This window comes from Hipposideros armiger, unplaced genomic scaffold (genome assembly GCF_001890085.2).
Source record: "Hipposideros armiger isolate ML-2016 unplaced genomic scaffold, ASM189008v1 scaffold_206, whole genome shotgun sequence".
In the NCBI taxonomy this organism is placed as follows: Eukaryota; Metazoa; Chordata; class Mammalia; order Chiroptera; family Hipposideridae; genus Hipposideros; species Hipposideros armiger.
This window is the reverse complement of record NW_017731556.1, coordinates 467867-490054: the sequence shown is the minus strand read 5'-3', so window position 1 is coordinate 490054 and position 22188 is coordinate 467867. Positions and strand designations below refer to the sequence as shown.

At 36.5% G+C, this 22188-nt stretch overlaps 1 protein-coding gene across 1 annotated transcript in view; it reads left to right on the top strand.

The window, feature by feature from the left end:
* The window catches only part of UTRN (utrophin), a 498335-nt gene that overhangs the window by 336163 nt on the left and 139984 nt on the right, over positions 1 to 22188 (top strand). Inside the window, exons 51-52 of the mRNA XM_019653741.1 lie at positions 2406 to 2578; positions 13871 to 14027. Coding sequence (XP_019509286.1) covers positions 2406 to 2578; positions 13871 to 14027 — 330 coding nt within the window. The remainder of the gene's footprint in view (positions 1 to 2405; positions 2579 to 13870; positions 14028 to 22188) is intronic.

Sequence of the window (22188 nt, the reverse complement as noted above, 5' to 3'; positions counted from 1 at the left end):
TAAGTACAAAAAGAAACCCTATTTTTGTGGAAACTTGGAAACTCAGAGAAATATAAAGAAGAAATTTAAAATCATCTTTGATCCCCTTATACAGAGATTGTACTATTTTGATTTATTTTTTTATAGTCTTTTAGTGTATGTGTATGCAGTGATATACAAATCCATATACTAATTTAAAAACCTTTAAAATTAAGTCAACATAACGATAGATAGTTTTGTAGCCTCTATTTTAGACTTAATATTATATTACCATTAACGTATTGTAATAGTTTCCACTTTTTTCCAGTTTTATTGAGAAATAATTGACATATCTCAATGTATAAGTCTAAGGTGCACAGCATGATGGTGGTTTGATTTACAGGTATTGTGAAATGATTACCACAGTAGATTCAGCTAGCATCTATCTTGTCATACAGATACAATATAAAGAAAGAAAGAAAGAAAGAAGAATTTCTCCTTGTGATGAGAGCTCTTAGGATTTACTCTCTTAACAACTTTCCTATATATCATATGGCAGTGGTAGCTATCATCATCACGTTGTACATTACATCCTTAGTAGTGACTCATCTTAATAACAGCTGGAAGTTTGTACCTTTCACCACCTTCCTCCAATTCCCCACCCACCCCCTTCGCCTCTGGTAACCACAAGTCTGATTATTTTTTCTAAGAGTTTATTTGTTTGTTTGTTTTTAGATTCCACTTATAAGTGAGATCATACAGTATTTGTCTTTCTCTGACTTATTTCACTTGGCATAATACCATCAAGGTCCATTCATGTTGTCACAAATAGTAGGATTTCCTCAATTTTTATGGCTGAATAATATCCCCTTGTACATATATCCCACAATTTCTTTATCCATTCATCCATCAATGGATGCCTAGGTTTTTTTCCCATGTGTTGCCTATTATAAATAATGCTGCTATGAACATGGTGGTAGAAATATCTTTTCAAGTTAGTGTTTTTGTTTCCTTTGGATAGCTTCCCAGAAGTGGAATTGCTTGATAATTTCCACTTTTTTACTTTAAAAACAATCAATGTGATAAATGTATTTATACATAAATCTTCCTAGGGTAGGTAATTTCAACAGCTTTAAGGCTTTTGATGTAGATTGTCAAAAAGCTTCCTCAACTGATTTTCTGAACTGATTTTCATTATTAATTTATAATAATTCTTATTTTACTTAAACTGCACTAAAATTTACTTTATAAAAATAAAAAGAAAATATTTTCCTATTTAATAAGAGAAAATTATTGTCATTAGTTTTATTGTAATAAGGACAAGCATTTTTATAGAAGTATTCTTTTAAAATTTTATAAATTTATTAAATTGAAAGGATGAACTATTAGTAGTTTGTTTAAATGTAAAAAAATTAAAAATATGTAATATTTTATTTTAGCAACTTCTGTAAAACTTTGTATTTTAAGGGGAGTTTTGCCGATGTGTAAAGGGGAGAAAAAAATCTGTCTGGATATTAAGTAAAGTTCAGTGATTTGGCAACAATTGTATAAAATTTAAAAATTTGTCATTGAATCTGAAACACTAACATCTAACTAGCTGATACATGAAATTTACATTATAAAACATTCTGTTTTAAGAACTGGGGAATCAATGTATTGAAGATTTAAAGACTATTTTTTAAAAAAAATGTTTTTATATTTACTGGGGTGACATTGGTTAGTAAAATTATGTTTCAAGTGTGCAGTTCTATAATACATCATCTATATATTGCATTGTGTGTTCACCACCTAGAGTCAGTTCTCCTTCCATCACCATATTTTTTACCCCCTTTACCTTTTTTTACGCCTCCCTCCCCCTGACCCTCTGGTAACCACTAAACTGTTTTCTGTGTCTATTACGATTTTGGTTTGCCTTTTTTGTTTGTTGCTTTCAGTTTTATATCCTACATATGAGTGAAGTCATATGGTTCTTCACTTTTTTCTGTCTGACTTTTTTCATTTAGCATGATAATCTCAAGATCCATCTATGCTGTCACAAATGGCAGTGTTTCATCTTTTCTTATGGCCGAGTAATATTCCATTGTGTATATGTACCACGTCTTCTTTATCCAATCACCTATTGAAGGACACTTTGTTTGTTTCCATGTTTTGGCCCATGTGAATAATGCTGCAATGAATATAGGGGTACATATATGTTTTCATAGGGGATAAATGTTTTCAGATTTTGGAGGTAGATACCCAGAAGAGAGATTGCTGGCTATTGTTTTTAATGTAAGAATTGTGGAAACACTGAATTTGTTACCATTTAAGTTGAAATTAACGATTTCACTTAAAAAAACGAACCTCATCTATGGAATATAAAAAGGTAAAGCTCTGTATAGCAATCTCAAGAAATATTGACACTAATACCTAATATTTGCATTATCTCTTTGGCTTTCCCCTTTTAGGATATCCAGGCGGAAATTGATGCTCACAATGACATATTTAAAAGTATTGATGGAAACAGGCAGAAGATGGTAAAAGCTTTGGGAAATTCTGAAGAGGCTACTATGCTTCAGCATCGACTGGATGACATGAACCAAAGATGGAATGACTTAAAAGCAAAATCTGCTAGCATCAGGTTAGAACAGTCAATATTAAAATAAAACTAATGAAGAAGGGGAGTTTTGTGATTCATGTATATTATAAAGAGAACAAGAAGCCTTACCACCATGCTACTTCCTCAGAAATACTTTGAGATTTAAATTCAAAGACTATTTTTTTGAAGTTCTAGTTTTAGGTCCACTTATGTCCGGTGTCCTCTTGTCAACTGTTTCTGATTATTCACAAATTTGCACGTTGTATTTTAAACCTAATAGTACTCATAACGATAATGTTACCAACACCAAGGTCAAGGTAATTACTGTTTACCTTGACCAAGTGCTGTGTTAGGATCTTTACAAACATGACTTTATTTAGTACTCAAAAATACCCGAGTCAGGTAAATAGTAAAATCCTTTCTTAATTAGAGGAAACAGAGGCTTAATGAACAATAAGGTACTTGCCAACTTTTTGAGCTAACATGTGGCATGCCAGGATTTGAATCTAGATCTTTTGGACTCTTGGCAATGAACAGGTTTTGCCTCATCATGATACGTGTATAGCCAATTTGAAGATGTATTTATAGAAATTAGATATTGCTGATGGACACTAATGTGGAGTACTGATGGAGTCATATATCCATTTGGAGAGATTAAAGTTAAATAAGGATAAACCTGGGGACCAGAATGCTGACTTGGAAAGGACCTTGGAACATTCCCTATTGTGCAAATTATTAATGTTATTGGGAGTCAAGAATATTTTAGAATTATGCATAGTAGAGGGTGGCTGTAAGTTTAAAGGACACTGAAAACGTGTTCCTGAGCAAACATAAAAAGAGAATGCTGGGAAAAAGACCTAGACCTTGCACCAGGGTCAGTTTCTTTTAAAGTTCAGAAACCGTATGATGTATTGAAAAATGTATAACCTTAAACCAAATGATCTTAAATTTTACTAATTACTTACTGATCTTGGGCAAGTCACTTAGTCTGTCTGAGCCTTAGTTTTGTTTACAAAATCAAAATATAAATATTTAATCCGTATGATTGCTGTGAAGATTGAATGGGATAATCTGATAGTTCCTTAACCTATGTAAAGCCTGTCCATTGTAGCATCTAGTTGTTTTTGTTTGGTTTTGTTTTGATTACATAAAAGGACTCAGTGGATCTGCTTCAGCGGGTTTCTGGATTTCATAGAATGGCTTTATAGAGACTAGAAATCTTCAGTGATTATTTATTGTGAATTAATTCTTTTTAATGTTTTCTGAAGAGATGTTGTGAAAGGTTTTTATTCTTCTGGGGCTCATAGAGGGAGATTTGCACTTCTTTTTACACTTAAAGAATGGGGTGACGTAGTGTGACTGTGGAGGCTTCTGTGTAAAGATCCCGTTGGAAATGATGTCAGCATCAGCCAACTACTCTTTTTTTAATAAGAGAGGAGAATTATGGAGTATTATACAGTGAGAAAATATACTTGTTTAAGATTGAATTTTTAACTGGCCAGATGCCATTGGGCTGCACCTTTCTGTTCCTCATAAATACAAATAAAGAAAAAGATGTAAATGTTAGCACAGTGAAAAACATTCACTGAGGTTCTAGCAAAACCAGCATCTGCTCTAATGAACTAAAAGCCATGGGGCTGGCCCTGGTAAAGACCGCATGGGGTGCTGGAATTTCGAGTTTGGAAGATGAGCTCTCTAGGTGAGTTTAGTGAAGGCCTGCATCATAAAATGATCATTTCGAATGGAAAGCTACAGACACAAAAATCTTTGGCATTTCATGGATGTTAGTGCCTAGCCTATCAAGTCACATTTTTTCTAACCTGGAAAGAAATAACTCGTAAACTACAATTGGAATATTTTCTTATAAATAACTTAATGTTATTTTTAGAAGATGGGAGAATAAATGTTTGCCGGTGGACTTCTGCATCACAATAGGTCATACATTCCAGTAAGATGTGATGTTAATGTGAAAATGAATTATTAGCTGAAAATAATTTTTGCTTCATTACCCACCTCCGGAGAGTCAGGCATATATTCAAGCATTTAATAAGTATTTCTGTGTTCAAAGCATTGCTAATCATAAATAAGAAATGGTCCCTCCCCCTAGGGGATTCACAGTTCTGTCTAAGTTAAGGTGGGCCCAGAGGAGGGAGTGGTTACTTTCATTTGAGCTGGTCATCAAAGGCTTCATCAAAGAGGCAGTTCCTAAATTGAACATTGAAAGACACATAGTTACTCCCCAGATGGACTGGGTGAGGACTGGAGAAGCATACCTAAGAAGGAGGCTTGAAATAACACAGTGTTTTCACGGAATAGTTAAGAAGTTCAGTCTGGCTGAGAATAGAATTTGCTGTTGGTGTGGAGGGGAAAGGTTGTGTCTAGAGAAAAAGGTAGAGAGAGAGGTAAGACCCAAATCCTGGGACGCCTGTGCACACTGTGCTCCATTCCACTGGTAATGGAATTTGAACACTTGTAGGTGACATGGTTAGATTGAGTTTGTCAAGATCCCTCCCACACAACTGTGAAGATGCATTAGATGAGCACAGCTCTGAAGATAGGGAGACCCCTGAAGAGACCCTTTCAGTTATCTAGGAAAGAAAAGAGAGACTGAACAGATACTTAGTTCATATTGTTGAGACCCTGGTGAGACATCCAAAAACAGATAACCAGTAGCCGTTGGATGGATGTCTACTCTTCCAAAGAGCTGTAGGCCAGATAGCTAGGGGGTGGGATGGGGAGTATCCAGATAGAGGAGCAGGGAAGCATTGTGGGTAGGCAGGAGGGTGAACAGTTAGAAGAGGGCACAGGACAGAATCCTGGGGAACCCTGACACGTAAGGAATGGGGGAAGGAAAGGGAAGCCGGCGGAGAAACCCGAGAAGTGGCTGTCCTCGAGGAGGAAGGAGACCCAGGAGAGTGTGTTGTCAAGAGCCAGGCGAGGAGGGGGTTCCAAAACGAGGGCGTCGTGAATAGTCTTGGCTGTTAGTGAGGTCAGATCAGGACTGCAGGTAAGAAGCCAGGAGCGCCTGGAAGGGCGTCGGGAACTTCTTGCAGGGCTCGTTTTGTGATTGAGGCAACAATCTGATTGCAGAGGACTGAAGAGCCCGAATGGGAAGAGAGGCCGTGGAAATAGAACTGAGTCTACATGGCCTCATATTCTCAAGTAAGAGCTATGAAGGGAAGGGGAGAGCGAGCATATTGTTATAACTGTATTATTACACACCACGGTGTCATCAGTAGTGTAGCAGCTGGAGGGCTACATCTATATTGGCCTTTCTATGCTTTCTAGAGATTAGATATGTTTAACTAAAGTGATGAGTGATATAGCCTGCATTTTGGTCTTCAGAAATGGGCAAAATAAATTGTATGAACATATTCATCATTCCTTAGTCATTTATAAAAAATAAAACAGTTTGTTATTGTCAGTAATGAGTTCGCATAGAGAGAAGTGGTAGAGGGTAGTGTGTCATCGTTGTGCTGTGGAGCTGGATTGCCTAGGTTCTAACGCTGGCCTTGTCACGTAGCAGCTGTGCCACTGCAGGCAGGCAACTTAGCCAGTCTGTGTTTCCTCAGATGGAAAATAGGGATAAAAAGAGCAGCTTTCTTATAGGCTTGTCATGAATGTTTCATTTTATTAGCCTTTATAAAGTGCCTATATAAAGCACTCAATAATTGTTAACTCTTTATTATTGGTATTCTCATTGATTACTAGTCTATTTGGCAGTAATTAGTTCAAAAGGCATAGAAATTCCTCCTACCCCATCTTTTTCTCTTAGTCACTAATAGTGGGGGTTTCTGAGAAGGTCCCCAACAAAGGGTATCCCTCTTTCCTGGCTGGATCCTGAACAAAATCCAAAACCAAGTATGTGACCAAGAGAGATCAGCAGAGGCGTGTGAGTTACTGACAGCAGCCAGGATGGAGGATGTAGCTGAAAGGGAGAGCTGCGTGGGGTTGTTAACCGAGCTCCAGATTTAGGCGGAATTAGCAGCAGTCACTGGTGAGGGTGGCCTCCCCAGTGGGAAACCCTACGTGAAAGAATAGAAAGAGCTGTCATCGCAGGCCTATTCTCAAAAGACGAGGGAAGGCTGAGCTAAGCACATCCAGTTATTCCCAGATTTACAAATCAGATCCTTTACTCCTCCTCCACAGGGATGGAGAGAGAAAGTGGGAGAAGAGGCCAGGAATGTGCTTAGTGAGAAAAATCCCTTCGCGAGGGAACTGTTCTCATTAACAGATATGCAGAGGCAGCCTGTCTCCCAGCCACCGTTTTTCTTCAGTCCTTCCTGGAAATGATGCCTGTTGAGCACAGCGAGTTCCTGCTCTTCTGCCCTTTCCTCTCGTTCTTTTAAAGCACAGTCTCCCTTTACAACTGGCTTCCATTGTGAACACATTCTCCTGTGTCTTTAATATTAATTTCTGTAAGCTCTCCCACCACTTTTATTTATAATCGAAAGCTGGCTTTCCCCCTAATTGCCTGCTTTATTTAAAAGCACTCATTAATAGAGTTTAATTTGCACATTTTCCTCACCTGGCAGCCAATGGGAATATTCTGCACATTTAACAACGGCTCTGGGTACCAAACTGTCAGAATGCCAGCCATACACTTTCAGTGTCGCACCCGCAGACACACTGGCTGAACAGGAACCCCGCCTCACAGGGAAAGGTGGCAGCCTCTTCGCTGTTTCTAAAGCATTGCTTCACCATCTGTCAACAACTTCCCTTAGAAGTGAATACATCCATTGCTCTACCGTCTCACCGTCTTATTTCCATGCCCTCCTGATCTGTAGGCCACCCTTCTACTTTATCCATTGATTTGAGCATCTGACCTCCCTTTTATTCTCCATCTTTTCCTCAGCTGTCATTCTTGATGTTGATATCCATACTATCACTTTTTCTATTTTGAACTCATAGTTTCTTTTTACTTTATCTGCAAAGGCTTTTGTCCCTTTTCTGCTTCTAAGGCCGATGGATCTGGCCATACCTGCGACTCAGTTAATGCCCCGTGTCATTCTGGCATCGCTGAGGTGGTCGATCTCCAGGAGACCAAGGGCAGATGGTTCTCTAGAGCCCACATTTTATTTTACTATATTCCATCTGGCCATGTGCATCTGAATGCCGCTGGTTTTGCTGTGTTAGATAGAGAAGAGCCTGCTCTTGTATCAAGTCAGAATTATTTACATCATCATGGATCAATCAACTGTCCTTCACATTCAAGTTATGGATCTTATGAAGAGGGTACCTTCCTTCATTACCTTATTATCTATCAGGACCATCTCTATTCTATCATTTAAATGTATTGTTTTGTCTGTGTATATAATTCATCTACAGATTCTAACTAGATTGTTTAAAAATACGCATCCTCTAATATTTTCAACTATTGAATTCTTAGCTTTCTTTTTATTTTTCCTCTACTTCCTAAACCTGCCCATCTTCCTCCTAATCTTCGGTTGCTTAAGCCCTTCCTCTTTTCAGACTTCATCAACTCATTTTACCAAGCTTGGATTCCATCTTAAGCCATTTCAATAATGTCAGGATCTTGAATTTCCTCTCCCCCTTGAATTTCCTATCTACTTTTCCAACCTCTGACACACTGGTGACCACACCTTCTCTATTCCCTGCTCTTAATTCTGGGCTTTTTAGTGTTCCACTAGGAAGTGAAAAATGATAACATTTCTGTACTATAATTTGCCCCTCTACTTAGCATTGATGTTGTGATGCTGAATGATTTTCTATCATAGTCACCACCATGCCTATTTTTAAAAGGTTTTGATTTCTTTTTAGCTCCCAAAACTCCCTCTTGGCCGGTGGCCTTGCTTCATTTTTCAGAGAATGAGGCCATCTGATAAATGCCCCTTTTGTGCCTTCTGTATTTCAAATTGTGCTAAAGTTGATACTGTCATACTAGAGAATATTTGCTCTAATTTATCATTATTTTTAGAAAAAGAAGATCAGTCAACATTCATATTGTCAGCTAATATTTATTGAACATGCATGTGTCAGACCTACACTAAGTTCTGTACAGGGATCACCTCCTTTGAGCATGGAAGAACTTTGTTATAATATGTGGCTCAGTACCTTGGGTTAATATCTTAAGTATTATTTACAATTTTTTTAAATGACTATGATTAAACTTTTGAAATACTAAAATCCAAGGTGCCAAATATTCTTTTGCAATTCCAAAACAATACATACAATTGTTTATTAAGCTTAGAACAACATAAGAGAAGATAGCTAATGCTTTGAAACTTCAACTAGAATATAGTCTCTTAGGAACTTTGATAATATTTTTTCCTCTCTGGAAAAATTTGAATTGGAAATATACTAATAAATTCAGGCAGTTAAAATTTTTATATTACATTTATTTAATTTAGGATTATGTTAGTTAAATATCCACTTATCAGCTTAGTGATGTTGAGTATAGGTCCTTATTAACATATGGTTTCCAAGACCAGTGAAATTGTCAAATCTAATGAAAACAGAGTTCAACGATAAAATTCTATCTTCCCATTCTTTTATGAGCTTCTTAAAAATTCAGGGCACCTTTTAAAAAGCCGTTAGAGAAGATTAACCTTTTAACATCGTCATTACATCTAATGTTATCACATTTTACAATGTCACTGACACCACTTTTAACTTCAGGTAGTTGATTTTGCTAACCAGATTGTAAAACTACTAAAATTTCCGTTTCCCAAATCTAACAGACGAAGATTCTGCTGTCCTCTTCTTTCTTTTTTCCTCTGGCTTCGCGCTTTCCGATGCAAAGTTCTGCAATGATGGGAATGGTCTATGTCGGCCGGCTGTGTTCAGTACGATAGCCACAAGCCAAACAGGGCAAGTTGAGTGCTTGAAATGCAGCCAGTGAACTGATGAACTGAATTTCAAGTGTTATTTATTTTAATTAAATTTAGATTGAAATCGCTACATGTTGCTGGTGGCTACCATATTGGAAGCCCAGCTTTGGTGTTCTTTCAGCACAAACTTAATCCTGAGGACTTCACTTTTTTCTCCTAGTGGGTCTTACTTTCTATTCTGAGAGCAGGAATAATCCCCTTTTCAGGTTGCTGGTAATTTTTGCACTAACAAAGGTATTTTCTTTCATTATAGTGCAATTTATAATCTATGGGTGTTACCATAAACTAAAAGGAAATTTCATTTGTAGTAAGAATGCCAAATTGGACATTTAATTCTGTGCAGTCCTTACACAATAGGGGACAAGGTGTCTTCGCTCCTCTTAATTTGAGTCATTATTTTCTTGGGTAGACCAACTTTCCAAATGTGTCTTTACTTGTCTACACATATATCTGGGCAGTTTCTATCTGCCCTCTTAAGTGCTGCCCTTGATGAGAGCAATGTAGTGGAAAGAGCTTGGACTTCCATTTGGATTTCAAATTCTTACCATGGCTTACTGAGCAAGTTTTGTCCTGCTCTGGGCCATAGTTTCCTCCTAGAGGTGTTCTTAGGTTTCCTGTTTCAGAGTACCTTGGGTTTACTTGTCTTTTTACTTGACCCTAGAACTTTCTGTCTGAAACAGTGCAGTGCCAGATAGCAGAGCAGGTGTTCCATAAATGTTTCTTTGTACTGAATAAATGAAAAACTGTAGTTTATGTTAACAAATGCCCCTTCTTTCCCACTCAATTGCTTCCTCTCTTTTTCATATCTGTGCACTGGGAGAAGGACTAAAAACTTATTTCAAGGAACACTGAAAGGCAGAGGCTTCTGATGATTGAAAATAAATACTAACATGTAGTTTCTTTAATAGTCCCTTTTCTACTATATTTAAATGTTGGGACACCATTTTTGTGAATCTTTACCTTCTAACCAGTTTTTACATATTGTTATAAATAATTTGTCACTTAAAAATGTTCAGACAGTTGTAAAATAAATGATTCAGTCTAAAATGAGGTAATTTTTTAGAGTGTATTGGGCAGTAGACATCATCCTAGCTTAATAATAAATTTATTACATTTATAATAATTACATTTTTAAAATTACATTTATTAATAATAATACATTTAAAGTATCTATTATTTTGCCCATTTCAAGTACTCAATGAATGAACTGAAGCTAGTGAGAGAGTCAATTACCCAAAATATGAGTGCCCACGGGTTCGTGTCAAACACAGAAATGTTTAAGATTCTGAAAACATGATTGATGACTGGTTATAATGTCTTGGGAGAAATGTAAACTTTAAAATGTTTAGAGTAAAATTGAGAAAGTACAGCTAACGCCGTACAAAAATTTAAAGTTTCTTCTTGCAACGCATTCAACCCATTTAGCCAAGAAAAGGCTTTCATCTTGAAAGATGAAAGAATTAAATTGAAACTAGATCACTGAAAGCTACTACGGAAGCGTGCATTTGTTTGGGCATATGGTAGTAATCCACTAACCACATAGTTGTAATTATTGGAGAATAACCAGAACAGATTTTCCAGGCGATGATTCTGCCAGATCAGCTTGCTTTCTACTATGGCAAAAGAGAGATGCAAAGCAGCACATATACCAATATTATCTTTTTTATTTCAAAGTCACTTCAGTATCTCTCTTAAAAAAATATTGCCTTCATCTTTATAAATAGTCCATTATGTGCTGAATGCTGTAGATTCGATGATCAATTTCATTATCTCTGTGCAGTCAAAAGAGTTAATTGCATTGAAAAAGACATTTACATGCTGTTTAATACAATGAGTATGTAACTGGGTTTCAAAGGAATGTCTGGTTTAGTTATTGATTAAAGAGGTAAGCTACAGACATTAACGATGCAGGATCAATTTATATAAAATAAGAGGTCAAAGTGTGTAAGTGTTTTGCACACAGAGATACTCAAGCACTTCTTGGTGGACTTAAGGACCTCTGATTTCTAGCTTTTTTTTTTTTTTAATATTTAAAAGTACCAGAAGGAAATTGCAACAGGTCAGTCAGATATATTTATGGCAAAATCATTTGTAACTGGCAGCCAGAGTTTTCATTTAATATAATTGAAAGTATTTAGTTCTTCCCTATGACAAGTAAAATCATTGTTTATCCGGGATAGATAATTATATATTTGGTCTAAACTTAATCAATATGAAAACAGAAAAGCTGGCGATCCAGCAGAATATGAATGAAATTAAGGAACAATTTAGTACAGCACAGGGAATATAGTCAATAATATTGTAATAACTTTATGTGGTATTAGATGGGTACTAGACCTGCTGGGGTAATCACTTTGTAAGGTATATAAATGTCTAATCACTGTGTTGTACCCCTGAAACTAATATAATATTGTATGTCAACTGTAATTGAAAAAATAATTTTAAAAGATTTAACTATAAAAAAGAGGCAACTCAAAAACAAGAATAATTTTGTAAAGTGAGGTCAATCATAGCACCTATAGAATGAATAGAAAGCTTGTAAATGCTAGAGAAGAAAATGATATTTTTTGATGTTATAATTCTCAAAGAATTATAAATACCTCAAACTTCTTTCTGTAGCTACAAATTACTTTTTATTTCATACCTAGCTTTTTCGAGTAAGACATGAATAAGAATTTCAGTTTGTTTTCTATTAGCCAGCTGACAATAGAACTAGAAATAGATTACAAGACAGTTGGCTTTTTATATGTGACTGAATGGTGGATCATAGAATTTTAGAGATATACAGAACTGCAATTTTTTTTCTCTTGAAAAAAGAGTATTGGCTGGTAGACTATCATCATTATTTTATGAGTTAGAGATAAACTAGAGATCAAAGATTTATAGTTGTTCTTCTCAAAATAGTATGAACTTTTAAACGAAGACAAGATATTGTTGAATATGTATCGCTGGGAATACCAGCTAACGTGATCAGTGGGGAAATGTGGGTTTGAATTATCTAGAGCAGAGCTATCCACTTTGAGACAGAGGCTCAGATAGATCAGATCCCCAAAAAGGAAATACCGGTAGGTGAGGGGCAGTAGCGGTTTTGCCTGGTATCACTCAGTAAAACAGCAGATTTGTACAAGTGGCAGTTGTAATGCCAATGTCAGGGTGAGAGTTGTTTGAGAAGATATGAACCCTGATTAACGGATGTTTCCTGCACCTGAGGTTGCCCCAGATCTTTCCTCAGCATAAGTCTTTAGTCTTTGGAAGCTGTTGTATAACAAGGCTTATGTCTGTCTCTATCAGACTTACCCCTTTCAATCCGAAAGATTAAGGTAATTCCATTTTACACAGTTTAGTGCTTAAGTCCACATTCACAGTCTGTCCACTGGGATGAAGCAAGATTGAGTAAACGCTGATTCCTAGAGTCTCTGCAGTTGTTTCTGACAGACCTATCTTTTCAAATACACCCCATGTGGTGTGGGTTTGAGACTGGATAGTGGGCTTCCTCCAAGACTCTAACAAGAACAATGAGCTTTTGTTTACATTTCTATTCTCAAGGGCCTTTACTCTTACTGGAAACTTCATCACATCAAAGTGTATTTCCTAAACATGGTTTCCTGATTATGAAGTTTATAATTTAAGAATCTGAAGGGTCTTTTCTGTGCCTAAACCAGAAATTATTACTGAAACAAAGACCTCACCTTTAAATCAGAGTATAAAGTACAAGCGATGATTTTTGCTCAGTTGTTTTTTATTTGTAGTGGAAATTTTTCACTGGACATCAGTCAACCTTGTCCTGTCCAAGTAATGCCTTATTGTTTTCCAACTTTTCGAGGTGAATGTTGGTGATGTTCTGCTTTCAGTAATTTATTTGGTTAAAAGAGAAATCAAGACATTTGTAATTTCCTTTCCTAAAAAAATTAATTCGACTTTCTTGGAAAGAAAAATAATATGGGCCTGTTGTAAATATTCAATTAGTACAAAAATACATGAAAATTGTGTGTTTACTGTGTTCTTAGCAGTAGCCACAGCTGGTATATATTTTTCTAAACATTGTATATACATATAATTTCTTTCTTCTCTCTACCCTTCTCTTTATGTATATAGATGAAATGAGCAAAAAATTATTTTGAATGTGCGTGTCTACTAGACATAAACTACTGAAACTTGTTTGTACAATTTTACATTATATCATGGACTTTCTTCTTGAAAGCCTCATATTTATGCCTTTGTAGTGTGGAGGTGTACATTTTAAATTTTGATAGGTATTGCCAACATATCCTTTGGACTCAAAATAACTGTATTTTATAGGGAAAAATATATATATATATAAAATTTATTATTATTATTGTTATTATTATTATGCAAAGAGTCAGCCTCTTTCTTAGATGTTAACTTGGTTGGCCCTACAAGATGATTAGGCTAAAGGAACGTATATAAATTTTTTTGGATGTAATTCAAACTTCTCAATGTGATCAACATTGTATCTCAACAGGGCCCATTTGGAGGCCAGTGCCGAGAAATGGAACAGGTTGCTGACGTCCTTAGAAGAACTGATCAAATGGCTGAATATGAAAGATGAAGAGCTTAAAAACCAAATGCCTATTGGAGGGGATGTCCCAGCCTTACAGCTCCAACACGATCATTGTAAAGTAAGTTGATAACAGATGGTGGGTACCGCTTTCAAGTAATTTTGAAGTTTGGTGAGGTAAAGACTCAAAATAAAATTCTAGATAAATATCCAAGTTGAACCAATTGTTACAGGTTTTCCCCCTCTGCTTCTAATTGTCAATATTTAGGCTTTTACTATAAATTGAATCCATTGCTTCCATTTGTTTCAGATTAATTTTTCTCTTCACGTTTAACTACCGTATTTGCCGGCGTATAAGATGACTCAGCGTATAAGACGACCCCCTAACATTTCCACTCAAAATACAGAGTTTGTTATATGGTCGGCTGTGTGCGATTTTGCGAGTGTGGTAAAATCGCATAACAGCAAAATCGCATAACAGCCGAGCATACACCCAGCAGCGCTGCTGATGCCTNCGCATAACAGCCGAGCATACACCCAGCAGCGCTGCTGATGCCTGAACGGTATGTGGAATGAAGTGGGCGGGCATCAGGAGGCCACTATGGCACGGGGCAAGCACTATGGGCAGTTTATCTGAAGTGTACCTGGCGTATAAGACAACCCCCCACTTGGAGGCATATTTTTCAGGGCCAAAAAATCGTCTTATACGCCGGCAAATACGGTAATTTTTTTCAAACATTACAGATATCTCAAGCATAATCTTACTTTTAGTTAATCATGAGCTTTATCTAACTTTTCCAATAGATTTTAAGATATGAATATATTGGGGAATTTTTTTTTTTTTACCACAAGTTAATCTTAAATTCGGAAGTCATAGAGTCATAAAGAATTAAATTCTCTTGTTTATAATAAATGAAAGTGAAAAAAGCAAGGATTCGTATGAGTAAGAAAATCATAGAATAGACTTAAATCTTACAGCAAATGAAGACCATAGTACTTAAGATCATTTTATATTTTTTTCTGAACTTAGGCCTTTTTTTGAGTTACATTTTTATTCTGTTCAAATTCCTATCTCCATGCAAATTTGTACTTTTTTCCTGATAGGCAGATATGCTGAAATGTTACCAACTAACTAATTCTTAGATCCTGTGTTATTTAAATTATTTGCCTTATTAACTTTCTATTCATTTATTTAATATCCCTTCATACTCTTTTTTCATGTTACATACCAGCTTGTTTCAGTATATATTTTTTCTCTTCGCATGCAATGCAAGTTCTCATTCTAAATCTGTACATTTTAATGTGATGGTAGAATTCTGTTCCCATTTGAAAAATGACAAACACGAACACATGTGTCTTCTAAAGGAAGGTGTCATCTGTGTAATAAGTTGCTTCAATGCAAAATAATAAGATCTTGACATTTTGAATCCTTGTGACTACTTTATTCAAATTACCATTTGGGTAAATTTTCTTTTTCTACTTAAAAAGAGAATCTGATGAAACAATAGCTCTAAAATGAGGAAAAGGAAGACACTCTTGGTGTATGGTATACAAAATTAATAATAATAATTAATAATAGAAGATTTAAAATTACTGATTTTAGAAAATTACACTTAATGTTCTTTTTGACTTTGCCTTCTGTTAGTTATTCACATATACTTTGTGTGAATTCAGATATGAGTGACCAAACAGAGTAATGCAAAGTTTTCTAATAGAAGTGCTCTGTAAGGAATAAAATCTGCTTGTAACTGTGTGCTACAAATTTTTATTAAAACTGAAATTTTGAGTATGAAATGATCATCCTAGTCTGGCCTCAGCAAGTAAAGTACATATCAGCGTTTCCAGTAAAGCCTGGCTATTTTCTAACCCCTTCCTCACAGCAAGGCCACTTGTGTTTCGGTCTATCTTAGAGCCCTGTATGCAGTTGTTCTTCAACCCTTTAAACCCAGTCACTTAGATTATAATAAAGATAATATTGAGAGTGACGCTAATGATAGTATTGGTGCATTCATTCAGCAAGTATTTACTGAGTGCCTAATATGCACCAAACACTATTCTAGGCAGTGGGGAATCAAACAATGAACAAGACAAAGTTCTTGCCTGATTCTGAGTATTAAGAGACAGACACAAGCTAAGCAATAAATATATACTATGTCCCATGGTAATAAGTTCTATGAAAAAAATAAAGCAAGGTCAAGGAGAGAGCAGCAGAGGTGCTGTTTCATATGGAGAAAGGATAGTGTCATAAATAGGTGATTTCTGAATAGAGACCTGAAGTAAGTGAGGCAGTAAGAGTGCTGCTCTGGGGAGGAAGAAATCTGAGGGAAAAGGGGACAGAAAGACGCAGGCCATGAAGGCTGTAATGTTCTGGGCATATTTGAGGAATACATGGATCCCAGTATGATTGAAGCTTAGCTAAATAGAGACAGGAATAGGAGATGAGGTCAAGGTGGGGGGAGGGGAAAGTGCTCAGATCACATAGGTCCTTAAAAGTTCTTTGTAAGGGCTTTGGCTTTCACTCTGAGTGAGATGGGAAGCCATGCAAGGTTCTGATAATTATAGTGCTGAGATCTACCTATATAATAATTACTGGTTAAATTATGAAGAAGAGAATATAGAGAAGTTCAAGAATGCATTTCAGTGATCCAGGAGGCAGATGGTGGTGAGTTGGATAAGGGTATAACAGTGGAGACAGTAAGAAATAACTGGATTTTGAATATATTTTGAAAGAACCAACAGGATTTGCTGAAGCGTTAGATATGTGAGTTATGAGAGAAAGAGAAGAGTCGTGGTGTCAGGAGTCAAAGGTTTTTGGACAAAGGAAATGGAAGCATGGAAGTACCATTCAAGATAGGAAAGTGTTAGTAAGCAGTCTGGGGAGCAAATTCAAGAGTTTATTTTTTGACATTTTAAGCTTAAGATGTTCATTAGACAATTGAATATAAAGGACTGAAGTTGGGGGGAGGGTCAAGACTAGATCAAAATTATGAACACATATATTGGTCATAGAATTGGATGAGATTATTTAGGGAGTCAAGAATTCCAACACCCTGAGCTCTGAGCCCTGAGGCATCCTAGCTTTAGAGTTTGGAAAGGTGAGACTGAGAAGGCAAAGTCACAATGGTAGAAGATCCAAGAGACAATAGAGTCTAGGATACCAAAGAAACAAAGTGTTTCATGAAGGAGGGCACAATCCCAAGGCTCGAATATTGCTGAGCAGTTGGATAGGATGAGGTCAGAAAATTGACCATCTAAAGACAGTTGTTGACCTTGACAAGAGTCACTTCAGTGGCACGGTAAAGATGGAAGCCTCATTGGAGTAGATTCAAGAAAGAATATGAGTGGAAGTATAGTGAACTCTTTCAAGGATTTTTACAACAAAGGAAACAGAAATGAGACAGGAGCTGGTGGGAGAATGTAGGGTTGAGTCTAGTAGCCCCCCCTTATCCATGGGGAATACATTCCAAGATTCCCTTTGGATACCTGAAATCATGGATAATGTCAATCCCTGTATATATTATACTATGTCTTTTCCTATACATACATACGTATAATAAAGTTTAATTTATAAATAGACACAGTAAGAGACTTAATGACAATGGAAAAAACAACAATTATAACAATATACTGTAACAAGTTATATGAATGTGGTCTCTCTCTCAAAATATTTCATTGTACTATACTCACCCTTCTTCTTGTGATGATGTGTGACGATAAAATGTGTTATTAAGTCAAGAACTTTTACCTTTTCACTTAACGGAAGTACTTCACAGCTTCTCTTTGACGTATTCAAATTGCCAGCATCACTATTCTTCTGCTTTGGGGCCGTTATTAAGTGAAACAAGAGTACTTGAACACAATCACTGTGATACCATGGCAGCCAATCTGATAACTGAGATGGCTACTAAGTGACTAATGTGCAGATAGTGTTTGCCATGTGGATATGCTGGACAAAGGGATGATTCACGTCCTGTGTGGGACAAAGTGGATGGTGCGAGATTTCATCACACTAGTCAGAACGGTGTGCAATTTAAAACTTATGAATTGTTTATATCTGTAATATTCTGTTTAATATTTTCAAATTGCAGTTGGCCATAGGTAACTGAAACCACAGAAAGTGAAACCGTGTATAAGGGGGGACTACTGTAATAGTTTTATAAAGATAGAAATGAATTCAGTATTTTTCTTTGGTGATGGCAGTGATCCTGTAAAGTGGAAAGTCAGTGTTGCAGGAGGGAGGGTACCATCTAGGAACAGTGACAGGTGGGATCCAGTGTATACTGGGAGGAATGTGGAATATATGGGTATAGACGAAGGTAGTTGATAGATTTGGGTGTGGGACATATAGATGTTCTTTTAATTGCCTCTGTTTTCTCAATGACATAAGAAGTAGGGGCATCAACTGAATATCAGAAGGAAGAAGAAGATGTAGAGAGGAGGTAGAAAATGTAGTCTAGAAGTGGGTGAGTGAATACGCTAGAAAGGTACAAGATTACAGGGTGGCATGAAGGGCCCATGTGAGATCAGTGCTCATGAATTTAAAGTAAGAATAACCAATGTGAATGTTTTTCTTCATTCATCTTTAGTAGCTTCAGTGAAGGTGAGGATTACTTAAAGAATTGAATTTACCCAAGCACATGTGATGGAAGAAAAGGACAAGGGAGTTCTAGAAATATAAGGGAGTCCTAGTAATGATTGCATGTGGACTTGAAACTGGGTGAAGGAAGATGTGAGGATATGAGAGAGATGAGGGACATTCAAATGGTGTTTGAAGTCCATCAGTTGGACACTTTAGTGGGCTGAGAAAGTGTTCAAATTTGGAAACTGAGTTGGGGGGAATACATTGAGTAAAGAAAGCAGGTAAGCAGGTAGCGGTCAGCAAAGGGGTGCTAGAAATCGAGTTCATGGAGGGGTGCACTTATTTATCATTGATAGTATCTGTGTCTTTTTGTGAATATGAGCTACATGGGGAGGGCGGAGAACAAGCTCCTCAGAGGACAGCAGGTCAAGATGCTGAGGCGCTGGAGTAGTTGAGGGATCACATATGGATAATAAAATTCCTGGGATCACAAGACAGAGCCTGATGTCAAAATGAGGATTAGAAGAAGGAAGGGTGATGGTGTTTCTCACTGGGATTCTAACATAAAAATATTTTCATGTTCCTTTTAATCTTTGAGTCTTAACACTACTCAAAATACCTTTGTTTGGGGGTGGGGGAAAGGCGTAGTGTAGGTTGCATATAGGTTAGCCCTGCTTTCGAAGTTTCCTGGTGGCTGGTTCTAGACTTTTCTCAGGTTACTTACTGTCATAATTGTCATCACTTAGCACGTGGTGCATGATCCAAACTACTGCTGAGGGATGTTCCCTAGTAAGTCAGGAGAGTCCATTTAATAGTCTGTACTTCTTTAACTTTATGAGTTACGCATTAGATGTTTACATGAATAACACTGATCGAGTTTCTGAGTATGAGGCTGGGTTGCTTCTCATCTCATTGTTATATCCTTACTGGAAATAACCCTTTGTAGAGGTTCATGTTGATTCTAGATTCTAGAATATGATACTTTATTTTGGTCAATCATAGTCTGCCTTTTAATATATCAAGATCCAAAACTATAGGCTTTCTTAATATTATATATTATTAACGTGTTGACAAAAGTTTTATGTTTAACTCTGAGAACTGGGCAGGCTAAGATGCTAGGAGAAATAAATATGGAATAGATTTTAGAGTAAAGTTCCTGGAGATATGTATTAATTTGCTAGGGCCACCATAACAAAGCATCATGGATTGGGTGGCTTAAACCACAGAAATTTATTTTCTCACAATTCTGGAGGCTAGAAGTTGGAGGTCAAGGTATTAACATAGTGGATTTCTTCTGAGGCCTCTCTCTGTGAGTATCAATGTCTTAAATCTGCTCAAAACTACCTCTTATAAGGACACCAGTCATTGGATTAGGGTCCACCTTAATATCCTTATTTTAACTTAATTATCTCCTGAAAGACCCTGTCTCCAAATACAGTCTTATTCTGTTGAGCAACCTTTTTTTCCAATTGTCAAGAGTAGTATTTATAATTTATATAAATTATTAACAATTAAAGTGAAACACTATGTATTAATACAATTAGGGTACTATTTAAAGATGTGACAACTACCTCTAATTATAGTTAACCTTTCTTACTGAACTTCGCCAGCCCATTATCACTGAATAGCCTAACTGTAGCTAAATCTCAGACTTGCCATTTCTAACTTAAACATTATTCTCTAATTTATCCTCAATTTTTTCTTAAAATCAAAATCTCTAATAGGTGTACTGTGGTTACCTACAGGGCAGCTTTTTCTTTCTTCTGACATTAGAGACAGGGTTTTTTTCTCCCTGCTTTTAGATTTTTTTTTTCTTCAATCAGGGGAAATCTTTATTTAGTGTGTATGTGTATGTGCACCTTAGAATTAATGATCAATTATTAGAACTGAGTGAGACCCAGGAAATCATTTAATCCAATCCCTATCTTTAGAGTGGAAGGAAATGAGAGGCAGAGTGTGGTTTCATGAAATCTGAGTTTTCATCCCTCCTTCCCTCTCTCACTTCCAGCAAATACTTACCGTTACCTACTATGTGTCTGGTAAATTCTAGGACTCCAGGAAGACCCTGGTACAGAAAACAGACACAGCCCTGTCTGCATGGAACTTCCAGTCAGGGAGAGGCGGCGTTGGCCCTTCTCAAACTTGCAATTCCTGTTTCTCCTCTGGGCCTGGAGAAATCCTTTCCCACAAGGCTTGTGGCTGAGCTGTGACTCGCACACTGCTATCCCAAATCTCCGGTTGTCTGCCTAACCATCCATTTCACTAACCCCCAGCTTTGGTCTCTTGATTATATTGCCATTCACGCATGCTTTCAGTTCATGTACACATTTATTTCCAATTATAGAATTCTTTTCAATTATAACATGATGTGGCTTTAAACAGATCGTGAAATAATTTAAAACTAATTTTTCACAGACATGTTTAGCATGAAATTTAGATGCCTGTTTTTTAGCTTTGTCTATTATTACAAACTCTAATTTTTTTCTGACACTTAGCTATTTTAAGTTTTTAATTGTCATAATAAAGTTAAAAAAGATCTTTTTAACTCCCAGGAACTCTTGCCTTACAGCTTAAAAGCACAGAGCTAGAATCAATCAAAATCACCCTTAAATGGCTTGATACTAATATTAGACAAGATATATTATTCCTCAAGTTTTTTTCATAGAACAAGAGGGACCTTATACTTGATTTCTAACTCATTCTCTCATCTTACAGGTAGCTGTCTGAATTACTTTATTTTGAACAACACAGTACGATTTAGGGAAGTCAAGTTGATTTGATGTAATCTCTCAATGCTAAATTAAAGTGTTTAAAAATTACCAGATGAAAAAATTTTAAAGGAGACAAACACGTTGAATACTGATTTGTTAAATATTCCAGGAGATATGATCTCATAAATGCAAGCCCTAAATGTCATTGTACGAGTAAAGCCTTTTAAGATCAGTTTAAAAGCAATATGTCCTTCTATCGTGGACAAGACAAATACACATCCACAAGATGCATCTACAAAACACCTGTGTCGACTGGACACAAATAAGCACTTAGGTTTTACATTAAAATTCCAGTGACATCGTTATATATGAAGTAAAAACACCTTAGGTGGATGTGGGCTTACTGCATGCTAGAAAACCATTAAGTGAATCCAAAATTGCTTCCAGGGATGTAGACTATGATATCAAAAAGTTAGGTGATGAATTTAAATAAAATAATTATAAGTGGCCATCTGACTAACCTAAATCCTCAGCACTGTATATATTACAAATTGATTGAAACTTTTGGGGGCTCCTCATTTGGCTCGTGGTGCATTATCCTCCATTCTGAGGCACCTTTTGTTGGGCTTTTCTATACAAAGTTATTGAATTTAGCACATGGCCTTAGATAGACCTGCTTTCTGTTCCCACCTCCTGCACTCACTAGCCTGTGATCTAGACTCTGGGGCATGTTGTCTAATCTCTTCAGGCCTGTCTCTGACCATCAGTATATAAACCACTTAGCATAGTGCATATAGTAAGTCCTCAATAGCAATAGCTATTGGAGTTATTTGTTAAACTAGGACTTTTTTTGTTTTAAAGATTTTATTGGGGAATTGGGGGAGGGGAACAGACAAGTTGCTGTTCTTTTGTTCTTCAGTCTAGTTGTGGAGGACGTTGCTTCACTGGCCCATGTTGGTGTTATCATTGCACTCGTCCTGGGTGAGGCAGAT